Below are 22,032 nucleotides of genomic sequence, written 5' to 3'. Positions count from 1 at the left end.
CTGATCTGTGTAACAATGAATGCCCCTAATTGACTACAAAAGTGTGCAATGCTCCTCCTGAAAATATTTTTATTAGAAGAATAGATAGTTTTACCTTGCATCCTTTCAACATACTCTGACTCCATGCTGTGTTCATATGCATTCATACAAACAAGCAAACAATCTTGAAAGCCCAATCACAAAGATATTATTAAATGCTCCAGTTTTCCTTCTGTAACCACCCAAAGAATTATGGGCATTAGTCTAAAGAGGTTGCACCTTATCCCACTTTGATTAATACAATAGACACATTGCAGGCATGACACTATTAGCCAAGAGACAATATGAATTTATTAAGTTGCATTTTATTATTAGCCTGAACCATCCATAATTGAACAAGAACTACTTACACTAAGAAAAAATAATTTCTCAATGAAATGCAAATGTATTTTTACCAGAGGCAAGGTCTGTTCAAACTGTTCCATATGTGCAACTGTCCAGGGAGCACACTCCAAATATATCCGTTTCAAGTGGAAAGTTAGAGACATACAGCAAATGGTGGTCCAAAAAAAGGCACTTAATTACAAACAATGTTGGATCAGAATTGCGCCAAGGTCACCTACAGAGAATTTAGGTGGTGTTAAGCCTTAGCAATAAGACATCATTTTTGCAACACTCACTCTTTTAAATTATAACGTGATATGACCCAGCATTCCATTTGATTTCTCTTCCTGGCATTCTTTTATCTTCTTTATCATTTCCAGTTTTCATTCAGATAAAATGAATCTCAGTTGCAAACTCCATCAATGAAAATGTAGCTTTGAGAGGATTGCAGTAGCGGTCTCTTTGGTGTCAGACCAGCTCCATGCTGCCAAAGGGGTAGGATTTGCCTCCCTTGGATTCTCTACTAGTGCTTGGTTCACTTGAGTTTGTCAGTTTCAAAGCTGGAATGCTGAAGCAAAGACTGTTGCCACCTGCCCCTAAAGTGTCCTGAAAATAAAGGTTAGAGGAGGTGTTGAAGTGGAAGATTGGGAGTATCGGATGTGTCACTTATGTTAACATTGCATTGTTGGTATGGTTCAGTATTAACATTTTGACCCAAAGAAATTTTGCGTAAACTTGTAACCTGGCAGGGAAAAGTTGGCAAGAAGGCTGGGTCAATGAAGTAAACACCTTTGATTGCATTCTTGCAACTGAGGAGGAACAGGAGAGATCCCTTCAAGTACCAAGAGGATTACCAGATCTCCACCTATGTAATGTGCAAATCCTTATCACATTGCTTGATTTACTCTCCCATCCACTTTGTTGTCTGTGGATGCAGATCTCTAACCCTGAGAGCCCCCCATTTAGGAGCAGCGGAATCTGCCTCCTCTCCTGGACGGGTAGAAACACCGACCACAGACAAAAGTTTCCTGCAATATGATGTTGAACTAGGTCCAAGGTTTCAGACAGAGTTATGGTGAAGCCAAGTCATAGGTGGAGTTACTGTCACACAGCCAGAATCTCTACCTTCTTAACTCTTGTAACACATTGTTTTTTTTCTTTCCACATTGCAAAAGATGACATCTGAATCATCTTCCAGGAACCCAGTGGACAAAGGAAAAGTGACCCACCAGGTTCTCCACGTTTACTGGACTTACCTGGGTGTTAACCCTCTGGACTCTGCATGCAGATGAGTAAAGCCCTGGCTCCGTCTTTGGTGTTATAAGTTCTAATGCACCAGCAGTAGTACTACTTGGGGTGGATGGCAAACTTGAAAAGGAAGCTGAAAGACAAAGAGATAACATAGAAATATCAGATTTGTATCGATTAAATCTAATTTAAACGTATTCAGAATTCACGGCAGCATCACATTTTGTGCTCCATGTGATCCAATTTCACAGCAAAATGAAATACTATTGAAAATAGGGGACTTCATGTAGGTTACAGGGCCTGTTATTGTTGTTAGGGGACCTCCCTGCATCTGACATGCCAGTGCAAAGGTGCCCAACAGCATGTGAAGCAGACGCACTTCCCCATGAGCATCCACTGCCAGCATCGCCCGCAGAAAGGACTCTCATGCCACCTGGGAAATCCTGTTGTGCGTGACTTAAAGGGACCCTGTCTGAGCAGTCCTGGGTAGGGATGGGAATCCGACGCAGGTAGGACCCGTTTAAGGTGGGTATGTGCCTGTCTCTCCACCAGCAGCCCACCCCGCCATCCCCAACACACACCTTCCCCGGCCCAATCCTCACCCAGCCGCAGTCAAGCTTGTTCTCACCCAACTTGTCCCCCAGCACCGATCCGCTGACCACTGCACTCCCGGCCGCCGACCACCGCACTCCCAGCCACTGACCAGCACATGCACCACAAGATCCTTGATTGCATTTTGCCACCGACTACCCCTCTGACCGCAGAACCCCCCAGACAGAGTTTGCATCAGCCAACCATTAATCCTCCCCCAATCACCTTACTGCCAATACCACATTGATGGGTAAACCTGTGCTCCCACACCTACTGCAACCCTACCCCCTTACCAACGATTACCAGCTACCAAGGCAGGTTGTCTCCCACCAACTGACTAAGCAAACCCACCAACCCCACCTTGCCCAGCAGGGCTGACCACCAATCGTTCCTCTCACTGATCCTCCGGCAGCAGACTGCCGACCTTTGACGACAAAGAGTGTGGAGGCAATGCCAATTCAACAGCACCCTTGTCTCCACACCCCGGCTCGCTGCTGAGATTTTCGGCAGCGTGCTCTCGAACGTAACGTCGTGGGTTGAACCAGCCTCGACCAACCGAGTCCCGTCCCTTGAGACACACCAACCCATCTCTAGACCAGGGGTTCCTCGGAGAAGTCTCTATCACACCTACGCCCCTCGATGCCCTTTGGCATAATTATATAATCTGTGCCAACACTGGCATTTCCCTTTAAATATCGCGTCATTATTTTAAACTTTCTATCATTTGAAATGCTATATGAATTTTTTTTAATGGAACCTGCGTTGATGTAGATTGGCTGGAAATGTTTACATGGAACAAGGATTTTTAAAGGTATTTCCAGGTAAAAGGGCTTCATCAGTCTCAAGCTTGCTGGTGTACATTATTCCACCGTTCCATTCTATTGCTCAGACTAAAAGCTGAACGACCGCCTGATTAAATTCAGCAGTGCTGCTGACTGTTGCTTACCAGCGGAGGATGTGTCTTTGTTCACATTCTTTGGTTTCCGCTTCCTGGTCTGAATTCCCTCTTTTTTCATTGCTAAAGGTCGCGGTATCTATCAGGCGAAGCGAAAATTCGGTGAAACGGCCAAGCAAAGTGTGAGGAAAGGACAGATCATAGGCCTGGTGGGCCGAACGGCCTCCTTCTGTGCTGTAACTATGTATCATTACCTTTGATATACCACATTGAGTCAGTGTGGAGGTGACGTGCACTCGACAATTATAGTAAACCTGCATTAGACTGACGTGAACCTGACTGTAACTTTATTCACGTGTCAGGTGGCGCTGTGTAACTCATACCCTGGATCCATTTAGAAACAAAGTGATGGAATTTAAATCAGGCTATTGCTCAGTCGCTTCGCCTCTCGATTATCTTTAAATTAGGAGCTGGTATGTGGGACAACGCGCTGAACTAAAATAGGAGGACAGTGCATATTTATTCAAGAAATAACACTGCTGTGGCATATGGTGTTGCAACGTGTGTGGGGGGCCTTAATCTCGGCACTCTTACCCTTAGTCAAGTGCAGCGAGCATTTTTTTTTTCATTTTCGTCTAAATTCCTATCAGAATAAGATTTTTAACGAAAAACGAAGTCTGCATTTGTGGCGTCTTATGGATCGGGGGTTTTTGCGCCGCACACTCTCGCGACGTGATAACGATCGCATAATTTGTTTTAATTAGTGTTGATTGAGGAGTAAACACCAAGGATGACGCCTCTGTTCTCTTTCAGAATAGTGCCATGAGATCATTTATGTCCGTCTGAGGGAGCAGATAGTGTCCGGGCGTCACAACTCACGCAAGGGGTGGCAGGACGAACCCGCCTCGGTGCTTCACCGTTCTTCCAGCCTGTGGTTCAGTTCATGTTGTGAAATTCCAGCCCCCGGCCTGCTGACTCGGCCCGGGGGGGGGGGCGGGGGGGGGGCACTAACTAAGTCCCTACGAAAATGATCTTCAGCTGGTGTGTGTGTGTTTTTCCGCTGCCAATATCTGCTTACCTGACCTTAGAAATGATACATAATATTTAGCAAACAAAACATTTTATAATTGTATTGGTTATGCATCTATGTATAAATCCGAGCTGTAAAAGAAACCGAGTGAATAACATTGGAAGTTTCATTTTGGGGGCATTGACAGTCAAGGAAGGTGATTCGGGGGGCAAAGCGATGTAGCAAAAGCCTTGATTTAAGTTCCATCATTTTATTTCCACATAGACCCAGGGTACTTCAATATCCCAAGGCGGTGCCTTTGTTCTCAGCCGAAACCAAAGTTAAATTCAGTCCTCAGTTTTCCAGCGCCTGCACTTTTTTTTAACATCTTCAGTTTTCTGGGGTCCAAATTCTCTCTCCGTCGTGGACTAACATTTACCGAACAAACCGAGGTAACACTGCCTTAATTGTGTGGGTGTTGATTACAAGTGATGGATGATCGCTGGTCCGGGTTCTGCTGTGTGACGCACTTGGGAACCGTGCTCCGCCTTTCCGTGTCTACTCACCCCGTGAAGTTTCATGTAGAGCCCGCAGGCGTTGCAGACAGGTTCTCCCTCCGCATTGCGCCGCCACAGGGTGGTGGTAGTGGTGTGACAGTTGGAGCAGGAGAGTCCCTCTCTCCGAGATGCAGACTAAAAGAGAAGCGACGTCGTTACTGTCCACGAATAACAGGCATTTTGAAATAAAACTCTATTCTCTGTACTTTCCAAATGAGCAGGAACATTTATTATAGAGAGGAAATTTCAGTCTCCAGATTGAAAAACTTGGTATCTGCTATTGTGCAAGACTTTCTAGGAATCCAAGAAACAACTTTGCCAATGGCTCTCTGGTTCACAGTAACCTTTAGCACCACAGATTGCCTTGGTTCAAGAACCATTTAAATTGTATCCAATGTATTGACAGAACAATGACAGATTAGACCTTTGGTCTCATCCGTAAATCATTTAACCTATCTGACAGTCAAGCCAATATACCTTAATATTGACTATTGCTTAATAAGTAAAGCTATTAAGACTAGCTGTTAGACTTTAATAATGCATAGTGGCCTTTGTTAGTTATGTGCTTTTAAATGGTTGACCTCACGAAGGGCGTGTACTGTTCTATCGAAGGCTGAGGGGGCAGCTTTGTTATTCCAAGGTGTGCTGGGACAACAATAATATTAATGAGTTACTGCAGAAGACTGGTTAATATAATTGACCTACGTGTGAATTCAGAAGCAGAAACCTGTTGAATATGGCTGTTTCTGCCAAGTGCTTATTTTAAAAAGAAAATTTGCAGTTCCCAGTTTGCCAGCCGTCTGATCACAACTTGCGAGGCAAAGATGTGAAAGAACACAGTTGTGTTCAATTTGGCGAGGGCGCGCTTATTCCAGGGAAAGGGGGAAAGTCTGGCAATGCTGCAACGGAATGCGTAAACTCAGTAGTTGAAACACGCTTGGATCTATTTCTATTTGACGCCTGTTTATTTTCACATTAAACATCAGTTAGTTACATATTCCTCACAGGACGGGAGAGCCTGCTGTTTGTGTTCGCTCGCCTTTCTCTTCTTCTGTACAGTTCCCCAACAGATTAGATATCCCTTGCGGCTACCAAATCCGGTTTATTATTAAAATGGCTTGCCTTTCCCTCCGGGTTACTCCCCCTGCTCCTTTTTCCCTTGGGTCGGAGAACCATGTCGCGTTATAGCTAGTTCCACCCACAACGATCTTAGGACGGAATAAGGGAAGCAGGAATGTAGCAGAGGAAGGCAATATTTTCCTTCAGAGGAATTGACGCTCATTTTGCCGTCTCCGGCTGGGAAAGGCAGTACGAGGTCAGAGGAGGGCATTGGATCATGTCTCGTGTTTTCTGATAATCACGGCGTTAATAAATAAAATGCTTTCGCATCGCAAGGAGCAGGGTCAAAGTGGAAAGTCCACCCCTGCCTGATTTGCATATTTTTAAATATCAGGAGCATGCATTCAAAGAGAGGATTAACGTGTCTAAACGTGAACAGGTGGCAACGCTTATCTGGAACCTGGACTGACAATTCATCAATAATTGACCAAATATCTTGTTTTCCGTTTAGTGGGTCTGGCCAAGGATCAACGCTGAGCACATATTTGGTCTGGGTTCCGGATTCTATTCTAGGAGCGAGCGGTGAGAAAGTAACAATAAAACAAACATTGAGATGTTGTTTTAATCTTCATCTTATTAGCCGAGTAACGGACATGAGTATATTGTCCCACTGGTACCACATTAACGAGTTGACATCATACTGAGCACACATTGAACTGGGAGTGGTCCAAGTAAGCCACGGCTCATCCAGGTTACATTTCACAGACACTATATTATCGTAGCAGCTACGCTGTTGATAAACCAAAGGCTAAAAAATCCCATTTCAACATGTGAATGAAATTCCTGCTTCCTTTATCAGGTGGCTGATTAATGACTGGATTGGGGACCTTAAACATTAACAATTACTTGTTTAAAATAAGTGTCACCGGTGAACCCGAACACAATATTAATTACTTTGTTAGTGATATTAATTTACAGAAAAAAAGTTTCACAGGCCTATTTTATATTTGAACTCAAAGTATTTGTCTGGCGTGTAGCTGAGAATTAAACCCAAACCCCTCCAGCAAATCAGCGAAACGTTCTTTTGACCAGTTTTGCTACGTTCATCCATTCACTGCAGTAAACTATCTTTCACGTGTTTGTAGGTCCTCCATTTCTGTCAGGGCAAGTTTAAGCTCGGATAAGAGGATCCAGTGAGAAGAATTATTTTGCCACGAGTTTTTAATAATGAGCTCTCCAGATGTATGGACGATATGTGGATTAAATGAGGATAACTATCTCACAAATTAAACAAAAACATTATAGATACATGACGCTCAGTAAATCATCATCCCTCCTGCAAAAATAGCTCTATGAAAGTCCAGTGTGAATAATGTGACCTGTTATCGTGCACTCCACAACATTAGGAGCTCGAACAGTTCTCGCATCGAAACTACTGGATTGTTCAACCTAAAAACTAAAATGACATTATGTAAAATATGCTTTTTGTGTAGGAGTTCAAGGTTTTTATTTACACGGCGATAGAACAAATAGTGCTGCGCGAACTGCCTTCGGAATTGCAATAACCACGTGACGCCCTCCTGCATATGAATTAGTTAGTTTATAATGCTCGAATGACAATTTATATTTGCCTGTCACGATAACCGTAAAGGAATCATTACTTTGCAACCAGGCTTTATCCGAATGGAAGCTATTGTATAATGTGTTTTCTTTTTGGAACCAATAAGAATTTACATTTTACATCAAGCGTCAAATTGTCTTGGTTAAGTGGCCTAGTGTAAAGGTTGCTAACCACAAAATTTGCACCATTTCCTTCCTTTAGAGGTTTGAAATGGCTAGACCTAACCCAGTTGCTAATACTGCTTACTAAAGACCAGGTATAGCAGGTTTAGAACATTACGTTATTCCAGTTTAACAGATAACTGGAGAATCCTTTTTGACATTCGGTTACTGGAGAAAGCTGTTCTCAAGGAAATACTTTCATAAGAAACTTATTTAAGCTGATTAAATGTTTTGAATGTTATTGGGGTAGAATGTGGGGAGACTAATTCAATAGACAATAGACAATAGGAGCAGAAGTAGACCATTCGGCCCTTCGAGTCTGCACCGCCATTTTGAGATCATGGCTGATCCCCAACAATCAATATCCTGTTCCTGCCTTGTCCCCATATCCCTTGATTCCCCTATCTATAAGAAACCTATCTAGCTCCTTCTTGAAAGTGCCCAGAGAATTGGCCTCTACTGCCCTCTGAGGCAGCGCATTCCACAAATTCACAACCCTCTGGGAGAAGAAGTTTTTCCTCACCTCTGTCCTAAATGGCCTAGCCCTTATTCTTAAATCATGGCCCCTGGTCCTGGACTTCCCCAACATCTGGAACATATTTCCTGTCTCTATCTTGTCCAATCCCTTAATAATCCTGTATGTTTCAATCAGATCCCCTCGATAGATTTGCCTTAGGCAAGGGTTGGGGAACCAAGTCCGGTAGCTGGAGTTAAGACATAGATCAACCATGATTGTCAGAACATGGCCCAGAAGCTAAATTATCTCCTCTTGAAGAAGCACGAGACGGGAAAACTAGTGAATTGTGGCCCAGGTTATCCAACCTCTGCTGTTGAAAAACTACCAGTGTCCGTAATATAGAATGCAATAACTGCGCTGTGGACAGTTTCAGTTGGCCAGAGACCACCGACAAGCATTTGCGAAGGAAAGCTAAAGTCTGACAAAACTTTTTTTGTAGCAAAAAATAAACTACTGGAAGAACTCAGCGGGTCGAGCAGCATCTGCGGAGACAACGGGATGATCTATGTTTCGGGTCGAGACCGTGCATCAGGACTAACTGTGTGGAGGGAAGATAGCCAGTGTATTGAAGTGAGAGGGAGGGGTGAAGAAGAAGCCGGCAGGTGATAGGTGGAACCAGATGAGGGGGATCAGGGGATGATGGGCAGGAGGGGGAGGGGAGTGTTGAGACAGAGGCTGGCAGCTCATTGGTGGAAACAGAGGTGGACAGATGGAACCAGATGGGGGAGGATAACGGGTGGGGGGGGGGGGGGGTAGGTGTAATGCCAAGGATGGAAAGGCCAGAAGAATAACACCTCATGTTCCGCTTGTGTAGTCTATAACCCAATGGTGTGAGTAAAAGCATTTTCCAATTCCATGTAACTCTTACCTCTTGTGTCCCTTTCCCTCTCCCACCAGTCCACCAAAGGTCTCTCTCTCCCTTTGTTCACCTTTTCCATCCACCCCTCCCCGTTATTAAGACTCGTTACCCTCCCCCCCCCCCCACGCCTCCCCCACCTGACTCCATCTGCCCATCATCCCCCTCCCTTCATCTGGTTCCTCCTATCACCTAACCGACCTCTGACTCATCCATCCCTCTCACTTCTAGATCCTGACTATATACTCTTGGTCCTGATGCAGGATCTCGACCCGAAACGTTGACCATTCCTTTGCCTCTATGGATGCTGCCTGAGCCGCTGAGTTCTTGCAGCAGTTTAGTTTTTGCTCCAGATTCCAGTATCTGCAGTCTCCTGCGTCTCCAAAACTTTTTTTTGTAGAACTGACGAAAGTAATGGCCGGGTGAATGTCGATAGATTTTACCTGGACTTCCAGGTGATATTTGATCAATTCCCTCTTATGAGACTATTAGGTAAAGTTGAAAATCGTGGAACTGAAGATTATCGAACTGGCCAGGAAATGAGCCGAACGGCAGGAGATGGGGGTATGGACAGGACTGCAAAGACCTTCAACCTCTGTACGAAGCCCTCATTTGACCATACCTGGAGTCTGTGAGCAGTTTTAGCGCAACATCTTGCAAAGAACACATTGGCTTTACAGCGAGTATGATCTACATTTATCAGAATAATATCTAGAATCCAATGATTCAATTACAAGGAGAAATGATTAAAATATTACATTCACTAGAAGTTAAAAGGTAAATTGAGTGGTTTGATTTAAATTATTCTGGAGAACTCGGGATAAATGCAGATAACCTATTTACTCTCGTTGGGAAGTCGAGGAGCAAGAAGCAGAATCGAAGAACTGGAGCCACTCTAAGATTGAGATGAGTTTGTGGCGACTTCATTATTGATTGTATTCAAAACAGTGATCAGTGATTTCTGGGGATTGAAGGAATTAAGGACATGGTGATCGGACAGGAAGACTGTTGAGGTAGAAGATCAGCCATAATCTCCCTGAATGGCGGGGGAGGCTTGAGGAGCCAAATGGCCCAGTTCTGCTCCTAGTTCTTAGTTTGGATGAACGAAGCTAGAAGTCACTTCTACACGCAGAGGACATGTCGACTTGGAACTCTCTTCCTCGAACAGCCATTGTAGCTAATTCAATTGTTTATGTTAAATCTGAGATTGATAGAAGGAATGAATATGTGTAGTAACATGGAGAAACTCGACGCAAGGTTAAAGTCAGCTACAAACTCATTGAATAGAGGGCTAGATTGTCTTCCCTTATTGCCATGTTCTTATTTTCCTGGATATTACCATTTTAAGCTCAACTGATTTCGTGCTTGTTTTTTTAAAAAAAATAAGAATAGCCTTCTACATTCAAGGCACCGAATCCAATCTTGTCTCAATGGATGACGATAAAAAAAGGAGAGCGGAAAGAGAGATAAATCCTCCCATTCCGATCGGTTACTAGAATAATCATTGCAATGAATAATCATTGCAAGCTAAAGGAATAGGTACCTCGACAGGCATAAAAAAATATGAAGTATACACGCGTAAAAGATGAACTTTTCTTTTATGGCGCTGATTTCCTTCCTGCTAACAAAACGATAGTCTCATAAGCTGCGCTTTCCAAAGCTCAATCTTGTTATTGGATATTTTTGATAATAAAGAATGTATTTTTTAAAAAAAATCTGAATGACTGAAAACCAGTGATTGCAAAGGTTATCAAAGAATTAAAACTCGTAAACAAAATAAAAAAGGCATATAAGAATGCTGATATACACATATTAAACTGTCTTCCTTAAACATCATTAATTAAACTTTCTTTACTCGTTTATAAACAAGGAAAATATTCTAAATCTTTCCCGAGGACTTCTAACTTGACTAAAACAAATGCTAAAGTATAACGAGTACAAGCATTGGAAACAAAATCCCTGCTCATCATGAACGACTCCAGCTCATGCTGAACAATCGCGATGATCAGGCGTGTGGGAGCCATTTATTGACTGACAGAGCCCGCTTCGAGATTATTACTCAGGTGACGTGTTTATGATTGTTTAAAAAATACAGAATGATTTCTTTCTGTCAACAGTGCATCAACCTAATCCTCCAATCTCGCTATGCTGCACGCTTCTCCTGTATCTTACCAGCCGTTTGAGAGGTTTGATAAGGGGTCGATTAATCCCGTTAATTCTGTTATAGAGTCCACAGGCATTGCACAGATAATGGCCAGTTCCATCTCTCCGCCACAGTGGAGTGGACATTGCACCGCAATTCACGCACTCCCGGCCTTCAAGGACATCATCAAGTAGTTCTAGGCAGAAAGAAGATTCCAAAGTAACTGCTAGGCACACTCGCAGAAGAAATATAAACAAATGCTATAAAAGAGCTAAGTAATAGTTTATTGCTCTACATGCTAAGGACGCCAACAATATTGGACTGCGGATCTATTTTATCCATAACCAGGGATCGGCGGATTTTCGATATTAAGGGCATCAGTGGACATGAGGCGAGTGCTGGAAGATGGCGCCGATCAAAGATAGTATTGAATGGAGGAGCAGGCAGGAGGGACCGAGTGGTCCACTACTACTTCTCTTTCTCATTTCGACTGAAAATTATAACTAGTCGGGCATTGACGTGAACGAGTTACTGGTGGGAAATTGGCGGTAAGGAACTGGTTTTACATTCAACAAGCGAGCAGTCACAAACGATGTTACAGAAATTCCAGCCTGCAGTTCCTGTCGCTGAATGTGAATGGGTGGGATACTTCCCAACCAAAGACCGTTCATGACCGTAAACCCCGAGCGGAGTTCGCTTTAATTGGCAATGAATGACTCTGGTGTGCAGCAGCGGGTTGACACGGCGAGAGTGGCACTCTAGGTGGGGTCAAACTAAGTGCTGTGCATTCGGGCCACGGAGTAAAAACCTTTCAGGGATCTTCATATGAGCATTTCCAAACCAAAAAAAAGTGACACCCAGTCACCTGTGAGATTTTAAAATCATCGGGCAATGGTTTGGCCGGCGGCTGGGGGTTGAAGAGTGTTTTAAATGAGGAAGGAAAGGTGAAGTAGCAGAGAGGGAATAGCCCTTGGCTGGGCGACCAGTGGTGGAGCTACTGCAAACATACAGAACTGGAGGAGCAAATATCTCAGAGGGTTATAATGCTAGAGGGGATTGCAGAGTTAGGAAAGACCACGGTAGTCGAAGAGAAAGGAGAATTTTAGAATTGTGGTGGAGCCATCACATCATGGTCGATGGGTCAATGGCACTTGATCGATATTAGTGGTCGGGCAGCAGAGCTGTGGATGTCCTCAAGGCTGAACAGAGTAGAATAAGGAAAGCCCGCTGATGCTGCATTGGAGTATTCATGCATGGAAGTGACAGAGGGATAGGTGAGGCTTTCGGCAGTGTGATGCCGCAGAGGATCAAATTGGCAGTGAGGGAGGTAAGAGTCAGAAACTCAACTCAGGGTCAAACAGGACACTAAGGTCGTGAACAGTCTGGTTCAGCTTCAGACAATTGCCAGGGAGTGGAGTGGCTGAGGGACTGGCGACAGTGGCTTCGACCTTTCCAATATCTCTTTAGTGCAAAAAAATCACGGGAGAAGATTCAATATTTGCAGCAAGTGGACGGTCTCGTTGTTGTTCTGGATGCACTTTTAAAAGCGGAATCTTGCCCACCTGTGTAATTGTGCGGGTATGGAATTCATAATGTGACACATAATGCAATGTCACCTTGGAAACTTTGCAAAAAGTTTTAATGAAACATAACTTAAATTTAAGTAATTAAACAATCTGCCTGGAAGAACCGCTGGCCTTTTTATACCGTCAACATAATTATATATTTATAATTTAGAAGACCGTTATTAGGTAACGGGTTAGAAGTTGTGCCCAAGATTTAGTAGCTTGAAGGGCATGTATCTCAGTCTTGAAGACAAAAGCTGAATGTGGAATTCACTTTAAGTAACAATGATTACAACGCATCTGTGCAAAAATCTTCATTCAATGGTTCCTCTTGCACCCGGGATAGGAATTGATGATCGCTCAACTGAGATATGGTGCTCCAGGTCACTGTTTCAGACCTGCGCCTTGGACTAGCTTCACCCTAAGTGCAGTTAGTGTAGTGTGAAACCCCACCTGCCTGGATGCCAACATCAAATTTGGTCCAGGTTTCGAAATGTCTCCGAAGTCAGACGGGATGAAATTCCTCCAGGGAATCTTACTCAGCTTGGTTTTGGTGACAGTTGTACCCTGATTTTGGACAGAGGTTCAGTTGACTTCTGTCTTTACGAAACCAACCCTTTTCTTTCCTCGGTAGTACACAGTTGGCCACTGTGTTTGCCGCGTTTTATATTTTAGGGTTGACTACGAGCTCAATGCAATTCACCGCGCAGAGAGGCGAAAGTCTAGATTCCAATTGACTTAAATTCAGTAAGATTTTATCAGGTGGCGAATTATTTATGGTATCAAACACAGCATTGGGTAGAAAGAGGTGCTAACAGTCCCGAGTGGGGAAAATGTGGAAAAGCCATCGTGATGTCCACTACAGGCACTCAACTCTTCCTCGGCCATTCCGTGCCCTTCCTATGTCCAACAAAACGACGACGGCTGGACAGCAAAGTTAGGAACCGGTTAGTTATTTTGAGTGCCTGTTGTTAATTATCAATAACTTTCAGCTCAGGTATAACGCGTCATAAATAATTGGACTGCTAATCTGCCCCAACGCCTTTCCAGAACAACAGCTCCAGCTCGTTCTACATCACTACATCCGATCCTTCTTTGAATGTTAATGAAGGGTCTGTAATCAACCTCATCTCACAACTGATGGCGAAAAGAAATTATTTTCCTTCGGCTTTAAGCTTTGGTTTCAGAGACAGAGGGACGCTTTCAAACAAAACTCTGCAACTTAACCTGTCAAGTTAGCCCAGACTAGCCCGCCACCATCTCATGTTCAGGACAGTCCAGGTGAAACGCAAGTAGGATTCATTCAACTGCATACTGATTGCAATTCATTCATCTGCGCTTAGGTAAAGTGGAATGATTGATGAAATCAATTTCTATACAGAACTTCAGTATAACTTTCATATATAACAGATATAACGAATAACTGACAGCCCTATCTGAAGATGTCACTTTGTTACAAAAATGACCCGTACAATCACTTTGGATTTGTAGGCAAGTTTATCAGTCTTTATGAAGGTTTACAGATGGGGACCAACGGATAAGGTCCTGATCCGCGGCCACTTCAATATCAGGTCGCACAATTTTCACTAACCGCCGATCACAAGCGCTGTCACAGTTGTTCAAGCATCAGTCAGACTAAAGTCTCTTAGTTTAATCGAAGACATGATTCGGTGGCAGATCAGGTGTCAGGTATCCCTCACTTACTTGTGTACGTCCCCCCACCCCCGCTCTGACACTTAGCCCCGGTGAGAATGGTTCTCCAGGAGCCGGTCAAAGCAATTCCGACCGGGCTTTATAAAACCATTCCATTTACCCACATCTCATTGACGTGACTTCAACGCCGTCAGTGATTTATTGTTCACGTAAATAATAAAATATTAGCTAAACTCTGTTCTCACAACTTGACGTAGGAATAGATTTAAATAAAAATCGTGTGCTCTTTCACAATTATTTTTTGGTAAAAATTCCCCAAATTAAGTGAAAGGGATTGAAAGCGGATTTTGCGACTTCCATGCTTTACAGGGAGAGTGAACATAGTTTCATATCCAATCTTATCCTTTCCCACACATAACGGGTATCAATTTTCTTCGTCCAATACATTTCCCGTCTCTCTGGCAAAAAAATGTATCATCAACAAGGGGCAAAATATGGGGAAAATCTACCGAAAGGAACGGCTGAGATATTGGACGGTGTGGGAATGTGACTCCAACGCTCAGGAAACAACCGTCTCTTACATTTGGTTCGGTTTATTTACTGCCTAACGCTGGTCAAATTGTTTCCATGGGCCTGCACAAAAGAAAGTTTTTTCCCGCTTCTAATGAAGCTGAGCAGCCGGTGGCTGCGATATTTAATATTCCATTTGAGAAGCTGTAAAAATAATCACGTTAGATGAGTTAGATTTGAGGAGATATAATTATTAAATTACATAATTAAGGAAGATTGGATTGCCGGCCCAACACCTCTGAGGTTTCTTCCAGAGACGGGGAAAATGAGTTAATTGGTGAGCAGCAGTAGAATTTGGCCGGAATATGGAAGGGCGTTGGAGTCAAATAAAACAGTGAGCTGTTGACTTAAAAACTGTGTTCATTATATTCATGAAAGGAAGATAATATAGAAGACCCCGGCAGGTTCAAGACGCAGAACTACCGAGCTGAACTTTAGGAGATGTTTTTAATTCTGCTACTATTGCGAACTGAGACCCAGATGTTGGGGTCTGGACGTGGAAACCGACTGACTGCTTCGGGATGAAGCAGTGCACATTTCTAAGGAGTATTTGATTGGGAAGAAAACGTTATATTTTTCGCTTAAGAATGTGATCAAAGAATATTTAATTACGCCTGTGCCTTGCGAAAAAGCCACGGGTCCAATGAATCATTCTTTAAGGGGCATGGCGTGTACTTTGTGAAAACGGAACCAGTCCTGACAGCCTTCTGTGTTGTCGGTGGAGTCGGCGTGTAATTCCAGACTATCGGAAAAGAAATCTTAATTACGTCTGAAATACTGCAGCTTTCTCAAAAGCTTATGTGCCGCGACACATAATTCGGGCTTTCGATAAATCCTCGGATTGACTTCAATATCTCGGCAGCTGTGAGTCTGTGGGCTACGTTTGTGATGTGAACTACGGAGAGGAGAGGAGTAGAGGTGTGATCGTGATTCTGAGTCTAAAGTGCATATTAAACAGACAGTCACCTCTCGCCCGTCTATCTCTCCCCAACCTCCCCCTTAGTCTCCGTCCCCTTTCCGGTTCATATCTCTCCCCGTCTCAGATTTTTTCCGATACTGATCCCAGCCGCTCCTCTACTCTCATCCATTGCACTCTCAGAATTGCATTATTCTTCCCGAGGGCATTACTCAAAGCAGTGTCTCCAACAGTAGAAGTCTGCTCCCAAACTCGCGTAATTTCCGTCGACTTTATAGCTCAGAACAGAGTTGATGCAGTGCTGTCCATTGTTTGATGGCAAGAAATTGTTCGATACGATCTATAATATACATTTTTGTCCTCACTATAAACCTGGCCACACTATCAGTCTCTACGCAATCATTCGAGTATCTGCATTCCCGAGGCGTTGAATTTCGGTTTGAAGAAAGAAGTCTCTACCCAGACCCCATGTCTGACAAGAAGGTGAATCTCCCTGGGAAGGAGAACAGTTAATCTCTCCGTTCCGTTTCCGTCTGCGTTGTTCACAGTACTGGGGATTCTATTGAACAGGACTGAGCATTTTGCAAGGTGCTACCTTTCCCCATTGCTGCTGCTTTCAGACGGAGGCGGGGGAAAGGACGGAAACATTTACACAATCTGACTCCCCCCGGGCGCCGAGTTATCAACGGGCCCGAAACAATTCTCAAGTCCTGCGATATCTAAATTATTAACAACATCTTCAGATGAATTTGAACACCAACGGCTTCCGACTTGTTGAACCCTTGTTGGTGAAAATCAAAATTAGTCCTGACGAAGAGTCTTGGACGTGAAACGCTAACTGTTTCTCCTTCCAGGGACGCTGCCTGACCTCTCGAGTGTTGTCACAGTTTTTGCTTTTGTAACCATTATTCGTGGCGGGTATTTACCAAGACCAAAATGTCTAATTGAAATTCAGCAAGAAAAATAAATAAAGTTTTATTTCCAAGTGAAATGCAAATAATAATTGAAATTGGGCATATTATCCCATGGCGGGAAGCAAGTAAAGTGCAAAATTGATGCGTGGTCTTTTTTACATAATTAATCGTGAGAGGACTTGACGGTAAGGTGTGGAACCTGTAACACACGCCATAAACCCAGGTACCAGGCTGCTCTGTGTTTTAAAATTCACGAATACCAACCATCCTGCGTCAAAATCAGGAAGGTACATTGGATAACTAGATTTCAGAATAAATCAATGCCACACACAACTCGCCCACAAAGAAAACGGGTAATGTAATTCCACTCAATGTCTGTCCAACTGAACATTGCAGAAGGTTGCAGCGCTGTAATCGAACTGCCTTTCCCTCCCCTTATATCGCCATTTTAGCGGAATAGAGATGGAATCAGTTAATATCTAGAACTGGCAGGTGAACGGTTGGCCTGACACCCTTCATCCCTCGGCCCCACTGCACCCTCGCATCCAGCCTGCCGATATTTCCCAAATAATCTCTTCTCGGACGGGGTCACGGGATCCAACTGCAAGGAGGGCGGAAAGTTAAGAAATGGATGGTGGTGACTGGTGGTAAAAAAAAGGGCAAAGATACCCGGCTCTACTTCTACCCACGCAATCTGTTCCCTTTTGCACAGGATCGCCCTCCCCGCCCCCACCTGCCGCCCCTCCCAATGTGTGTAAGGGAAAAAAAAATCAAGGCGGGTGAAAGTTGTAAACTGTCCCGAGATACTGGGATCGGTTCAGAATGTACCGCAATGTTCCACAATACGATACCAAAACAAAAACCAGTGATCCCTGTATCTTGGTGCAGTGTTAAGGTTTTTCCCTCCCCTATGGTTGGTGCATTGCATCCGACAGAATCCTCCGAACTTTGAGCCCGGCCCATTTTGATAGTTCCTCAAACTTTGCTTTGACTTGAGAAACAATTGTATTAATTACTTTGCCCCTTCAAAATGTCCCTATGGCAGAGCAATTAGTATACTTGTTTCTCAGTTGGTTTTGTTCATTTTCAGGTGTTCCTGCCCTTTGCTTTCACAATGTCAATCGTTTCACCAGGCCTTGAACCCGAAATTATCTGGTGAGAATTTAGGGTAGGGAATGGTGCGGGGATCAAGTTGCACCCTTCTCGGAACCCCACCCCCTACTCCCAGTTAGTTTTTAATTTAGTACAAATGAGATTCTCCGTGCCTTTACCTGTACGAGGCACGAAAAAAATCACGAATTAGAATTGGACGGAAATTATTGTGGCATTATTTTGGAAATATTACTGCGGGATCAGATCTAATCTATTACGCCCTGGATGAGTTTGCAATGGGTCTGGGGATCCTGCGCACCGGCACTTTCCAGATTTTGAACCTAATCACGAAACAATTCCCTGCGTGATCTATCGGCCGTCAGCAACCTGTTGTGTCTTAATTGTCTGAACAATCCCAACTCCAGTTGAAGGCAAACATTGTTGTTTCCTGCAATGCCGTGTTCGTATTTTAAAGCAAATTGAGACTGGGGATAGATTGTGGTCTGTGTATCTTTAGAAAGAGAATATTCAGCACTAAACCGACGAGAACGTCTTAATTCAAGAAAGGATCTCAAACCCAATTCGCGAACCACCTTATAGTTACGGGAATCATACAACGTGGCACCAACCAAGCTAATTAATCTTTTGAAAATCCTATTTTAAAAAAAACAGCAGCTTGCTTTAATCGTATGTGACGGTTAGACGTGAACATTAAAAATTGTTTTAGAAAATTGCGAGCGTGTATTTTGCTCACTACTGTGTGTTGACCGGAGCTCGCAACGGTGATCATATCCTTCAGGCGAAGGCACTACCCACGGGCCCTGTTTTTTCAATAACATTCAGTAACGCTTTATATTTCAACAAACGAAATCTTTCAAGTTCAGCTAAAAAAAACAGAACTTTCCATGATTCCCTTCCTGATACTAAACATGTCCCGCTCCTGCCAAACACCTTTTCCTGTAACTCTCCCACTCATAGCCGAATCATTCTGTTGGAACAAAGGAAACCTACTCCCCTTAAACTAAGCAGCAACTCCGCTCCAACACGGCCTGCAAAGACCGAGCAGGACTCGGAATAAAATGTTCTGCTGAATCACCCTTACTTTCCGCTATCTGTTAGCAACAGACCGCATCAGTGGACGGATATATGTCAAACTTTTCACGTTTAGAAATTACACGACCTCTGGGTTATGCAACTTTTCCTTGTTCGTCTAACATAAAAATGTATAAGATTGGATGCTAGAAGCGTAGGTTCCCCTCACTTCTTGGTATTTTTAATAATCTAAACCCTACAAATGGCCGAAGAAAATGATAGTATAATATAACAAAACACATATACACAGGTATATTCTTACCGCATTTCCGGGGAGCTGGGGACCAAGATATCAGGAAAGTTGTAAACCCTGACGGGGTTTGGTAAAACATATTTTAATGTTGTCAAAAGTGTTATTTCCTTCAATGGGCCGAATACCCATCCCAGCCCCAATCAACTCCACTCCCGCTCTTTCTCATCGTTGGGCTATTATGCAGAATATACATTAAAGACGTTTACATCTCCCCGCGAAACAGAGCCGAGCCGCCACAACGGACTACATTGAAAACCTAAATACAGACATTACGCGAAGAATGTGAAAACTTCGACACAATTCAACGAAAATAAACATTGCGGCCAGCCATTGCTACCGACCCTTAAAGTGCAAATCAAGAAATCAGGAAGGAATTGCAGGGGAAGTGTACTAATTTTACCTGGAATATATGGCATTGGTTCCTTAAGAAAACAAATACCATATCATCCATTAAGAGCAACATCTGGATACAAAATTCAAGTTATTAGCTAGTGGGCTTCTAGTTGTTACCTGGCCCGTTTCTCAGTATGTTCTACACCTGAGGGATAACACTATCAATTCAATGAACTTATAATTCTTAAGTAGGGGTGCGAGGTAGACAATATTCTGCATAGAGAGGTCTTGACTGTAAATTCAGCCGCTCGATTACCTTTTAATTACCGGAAACTGTACCCAAGTAATGTTGACAATTCCCAACCATGCTCTGTTACAGACTGACCAGTTACCTTTTGAGTTTAACAGTTTGATTAATTTAACGTCAGAAGACACACGCTGTAAGCTAGGGCAACAGAACAGTATAGCGTTTCAAAAACACACATCAAAATAAACTAATGTTACATCACAAGCGCCAGAAAGGTTTTGTTCCTCTTTTGTATTTTCTCCCTGTGATGTGGTCCGCACAGGAGGCCGAACAAACGAAGCCCAATGCCCTGTGCTTATACACTGGCTGGTTGTCCTCAAGATTCCTTCTGTATATTCAATTTCAGTACAGAATGGCGAACTTGTTAAAAAAAGGGGGTTCGACTGTCGCTAGATTAAACTACAGAACTACTGAGTTAAACTCAGGTTCCAACGTGTACGTCCTACTTAAGTCCAGGCATGGAATCTATACAAATTGCTACAAGGCCCCAGTTGCGCCTCTTAGCAATCGAGATACAGTGAATGTTGTTTCAATTGAATTCAAAACACAACTTGTGCTGCGTCCTGACCTATTCCAGTGAATAGAAATCACGGCTTGAGCACAATTTGTGAAAACACAGATTACGAGAACTAACGCCTGGAAGAATATTTATAAAATTACTTGGTCACATCATATAATGTGTCGCATTTGCTTTCAAAAATGGGCGAGAATGTCACAGTTTGTAAGTAACATATTTTCATTATCTAAACGGAGAAACTACGGTTTTTACAACTGAGGTTACTTCTAACGTTTCTTTAAAGCTATCAGAATTATCGATTTTAGTCCAACTGTAAAGCCCACCCTATTACACCGGTGATGTCTATCAAAGCGGTAGATAGCATCAGCCCTTTAGTTATGACAATAGCCTTCACATCTCCAAGTTGTAGACTGCAGAGAACACAAATTAAAATGTCAACATTCAGCTGTATTAAGCTTTAGAAATAAGTTTCTTGATTCTCTCCCCTGCCTAAACCTGCCGGTGATAAGATTCGTTATAAAGACAGTTCGTGGAAGAAGAGGCCGATGAGTTGTAGTAGTGATCCGCCGGCGAACAGAACAAGAGGAACGTCCTGAACGGTTATTTGAGCAAAAAATAAATGGGTTCAGAGCGACCCCAGTCCCTTCTCGCTGCACCCGCGCCTCTACTTTTATTTGGCAAGACATTTCCCCCACATCCCCCAATGTACAAACAGAGCTCTACAAAAGTTAGCTCCTACCTTCGCCGTGCCTGCGAGCCGGGATGAGGCTGAAGGCAGGATTGTCCATGGGAGCCGGACTCCAGGCGGTGGCCGCTTCCGAACTCAGGTACTGCGGGTAGTGGTTGGGGAAGGAGCCGCTGAGGGTCCAGCTGATGCTGACCTGGTCCCGCACGGCGGCGGCGGCGGCGGCGGCCGAGGAGATAGACAGAGGGCTGCTGAAGGCGGGGGTTCCGCTGGAGATGGGCGGGCTGGAAGAGAAGGAACCAGGGTTGCGGCTGCACGAAGGTTCGCTGCCCGCCGCCTGAGCCTGCGACTGAGCCCAGGATGGGTGCGGCGATACCGGGCTGCCTTGCTGGGGGGAGCCGCCCTGCAGGTAGGAGAACCCCGAGAGCCCGCTGGTCATCCTAGTGCTCGGAACGTAGACGGCGGAACTGGCTGAGTGCAGGAAAGCCCCGACCGGGTCAGGGTGCGCCGTGTACGGCGGGGGATTGGCCAGACCCTGGTACATCTCCGGGGCAGGGTCCCGGGGCAATAGGAGGGCAGTCCCGCACTGAGAGAGACTTCAGCAGTGACCACCCGCCTTGATTTCCCGGGACACCGGGACCGGGCTCACCTCACGGCCGCACAGCGTTGACACCCCCACCCCTCCCACTGAAAATAGATGTCCTTTAGTGGAAAGTCCTCTCGATCTCAACTGGTGCCAAATGGTGGCGGCTCCGAGTCCGTCCCAGAGCAGGAGAGTAGATCCAGACCACTGACATCTGCCGAGGGAGGGGGTGACTGACACAACTTTACTGAGAGAGGGTGCGAGTGAGAAAGCGAGAGGCAGAGTTCATCAGCTGGTCAAAGATCGGAGGGAAAAAAGGGAAAGGAAATGGAAGTCAAATCATGGGGGATTTCGGTGGAACCTCCCACCTGCCAGCGGCTCCCAATGAATGCATCTCGCTGTCAATCTGCCGCTTAACCCTTTCAATCCCAGCCCTCCCGGGGCGGTCTTTATTTCTCTTCTGATGTTTACCCGAGTCTGCAGCCAGCGAGAGTCCAGGCAGGTTCTGCTCTCCAGGTGAGGGAGCGCTCGC

At 44.3% G+C, this 22,032-nt stretch overlaps 1 protein-coding gene across 1 annotated transcript; it reads right to left on the bottom strand.

Moving 5' to 3' along the window:
- Window positions 1-324: 324 nt before the first annotated feature.
- Window positions 325-21,796, bottom strand: LOC127581715 (transcription factor GATA-4-like). The gene is made up of 6 exons (XM_052036368.1): window positions 20,972-21,796; window positions 11,050-11,216; window positions 4,673-4,798; window positions 3,149-3,236; window positions 1,620-1,744; window positions 325-969 (listed from the first exon to the last, which is right to left on the bottom strand). The coding sequence occupies exons 1-6, from the start codon at window positions 21,459-21,461 to the stop codon at window positions 832-834; spliced, it is 1,134 nt and encodes a 377-aa protein (XP_051892328.1). The 5' UTR covers window positions 21,462-21,796; the 3' UTR covers window positions 325-831.
- Between the last annotated feature and the right edge of the window lie 236 nt (window positions 21,797-22,032).

This window comes from Pristis pectinata, chromosome 22, assembly GCF_009764475.1.
Source record: "Pristis pectinata isolate sPriPec2 chromosome 22, sPriPec2.1.pri, whole genome shotgun sequence".
In the NCBI taxonomy this organism is placed as follows: domain Eukaryota; kingdom Metazoa; phylum Chordata; class Chondrichthyes; order Rhinopristiformes; family Pristidae; genus Pristis; species Pristis pectinata.
This window is presented reverse-complemented; position numbering and strand designations above follow the sequence as displayed.

What these genes read in the sequence shown, in the direction of transcription:
- LOC127581715 (XM_052036368.1), bottom strand. Translation starts at nt 21,461, where the DNA reads ATGTACCAGGGTCTGGCCAATCCCCCGCCGTACACGGCGCACCCTGAC. An exon ending in GGCTCGCAGGCACGGCGAAG is followed by an intron (nt 11,217 to 20,971) that starts GTAGGAGCTAAC and finishes CTTTCTGCCTAG; the next exon opens with AACTACTTGATGATGTCCTT. An exon ending in TCAAACCTCTCAAACGGCTG is followed by an intron (nt 4,799 to 11,049) that starts GTAAGATACAGG and finishes CTTCTCTTTTAG; the next exon opens with TCTGCATCTCGGAGAGAGGG.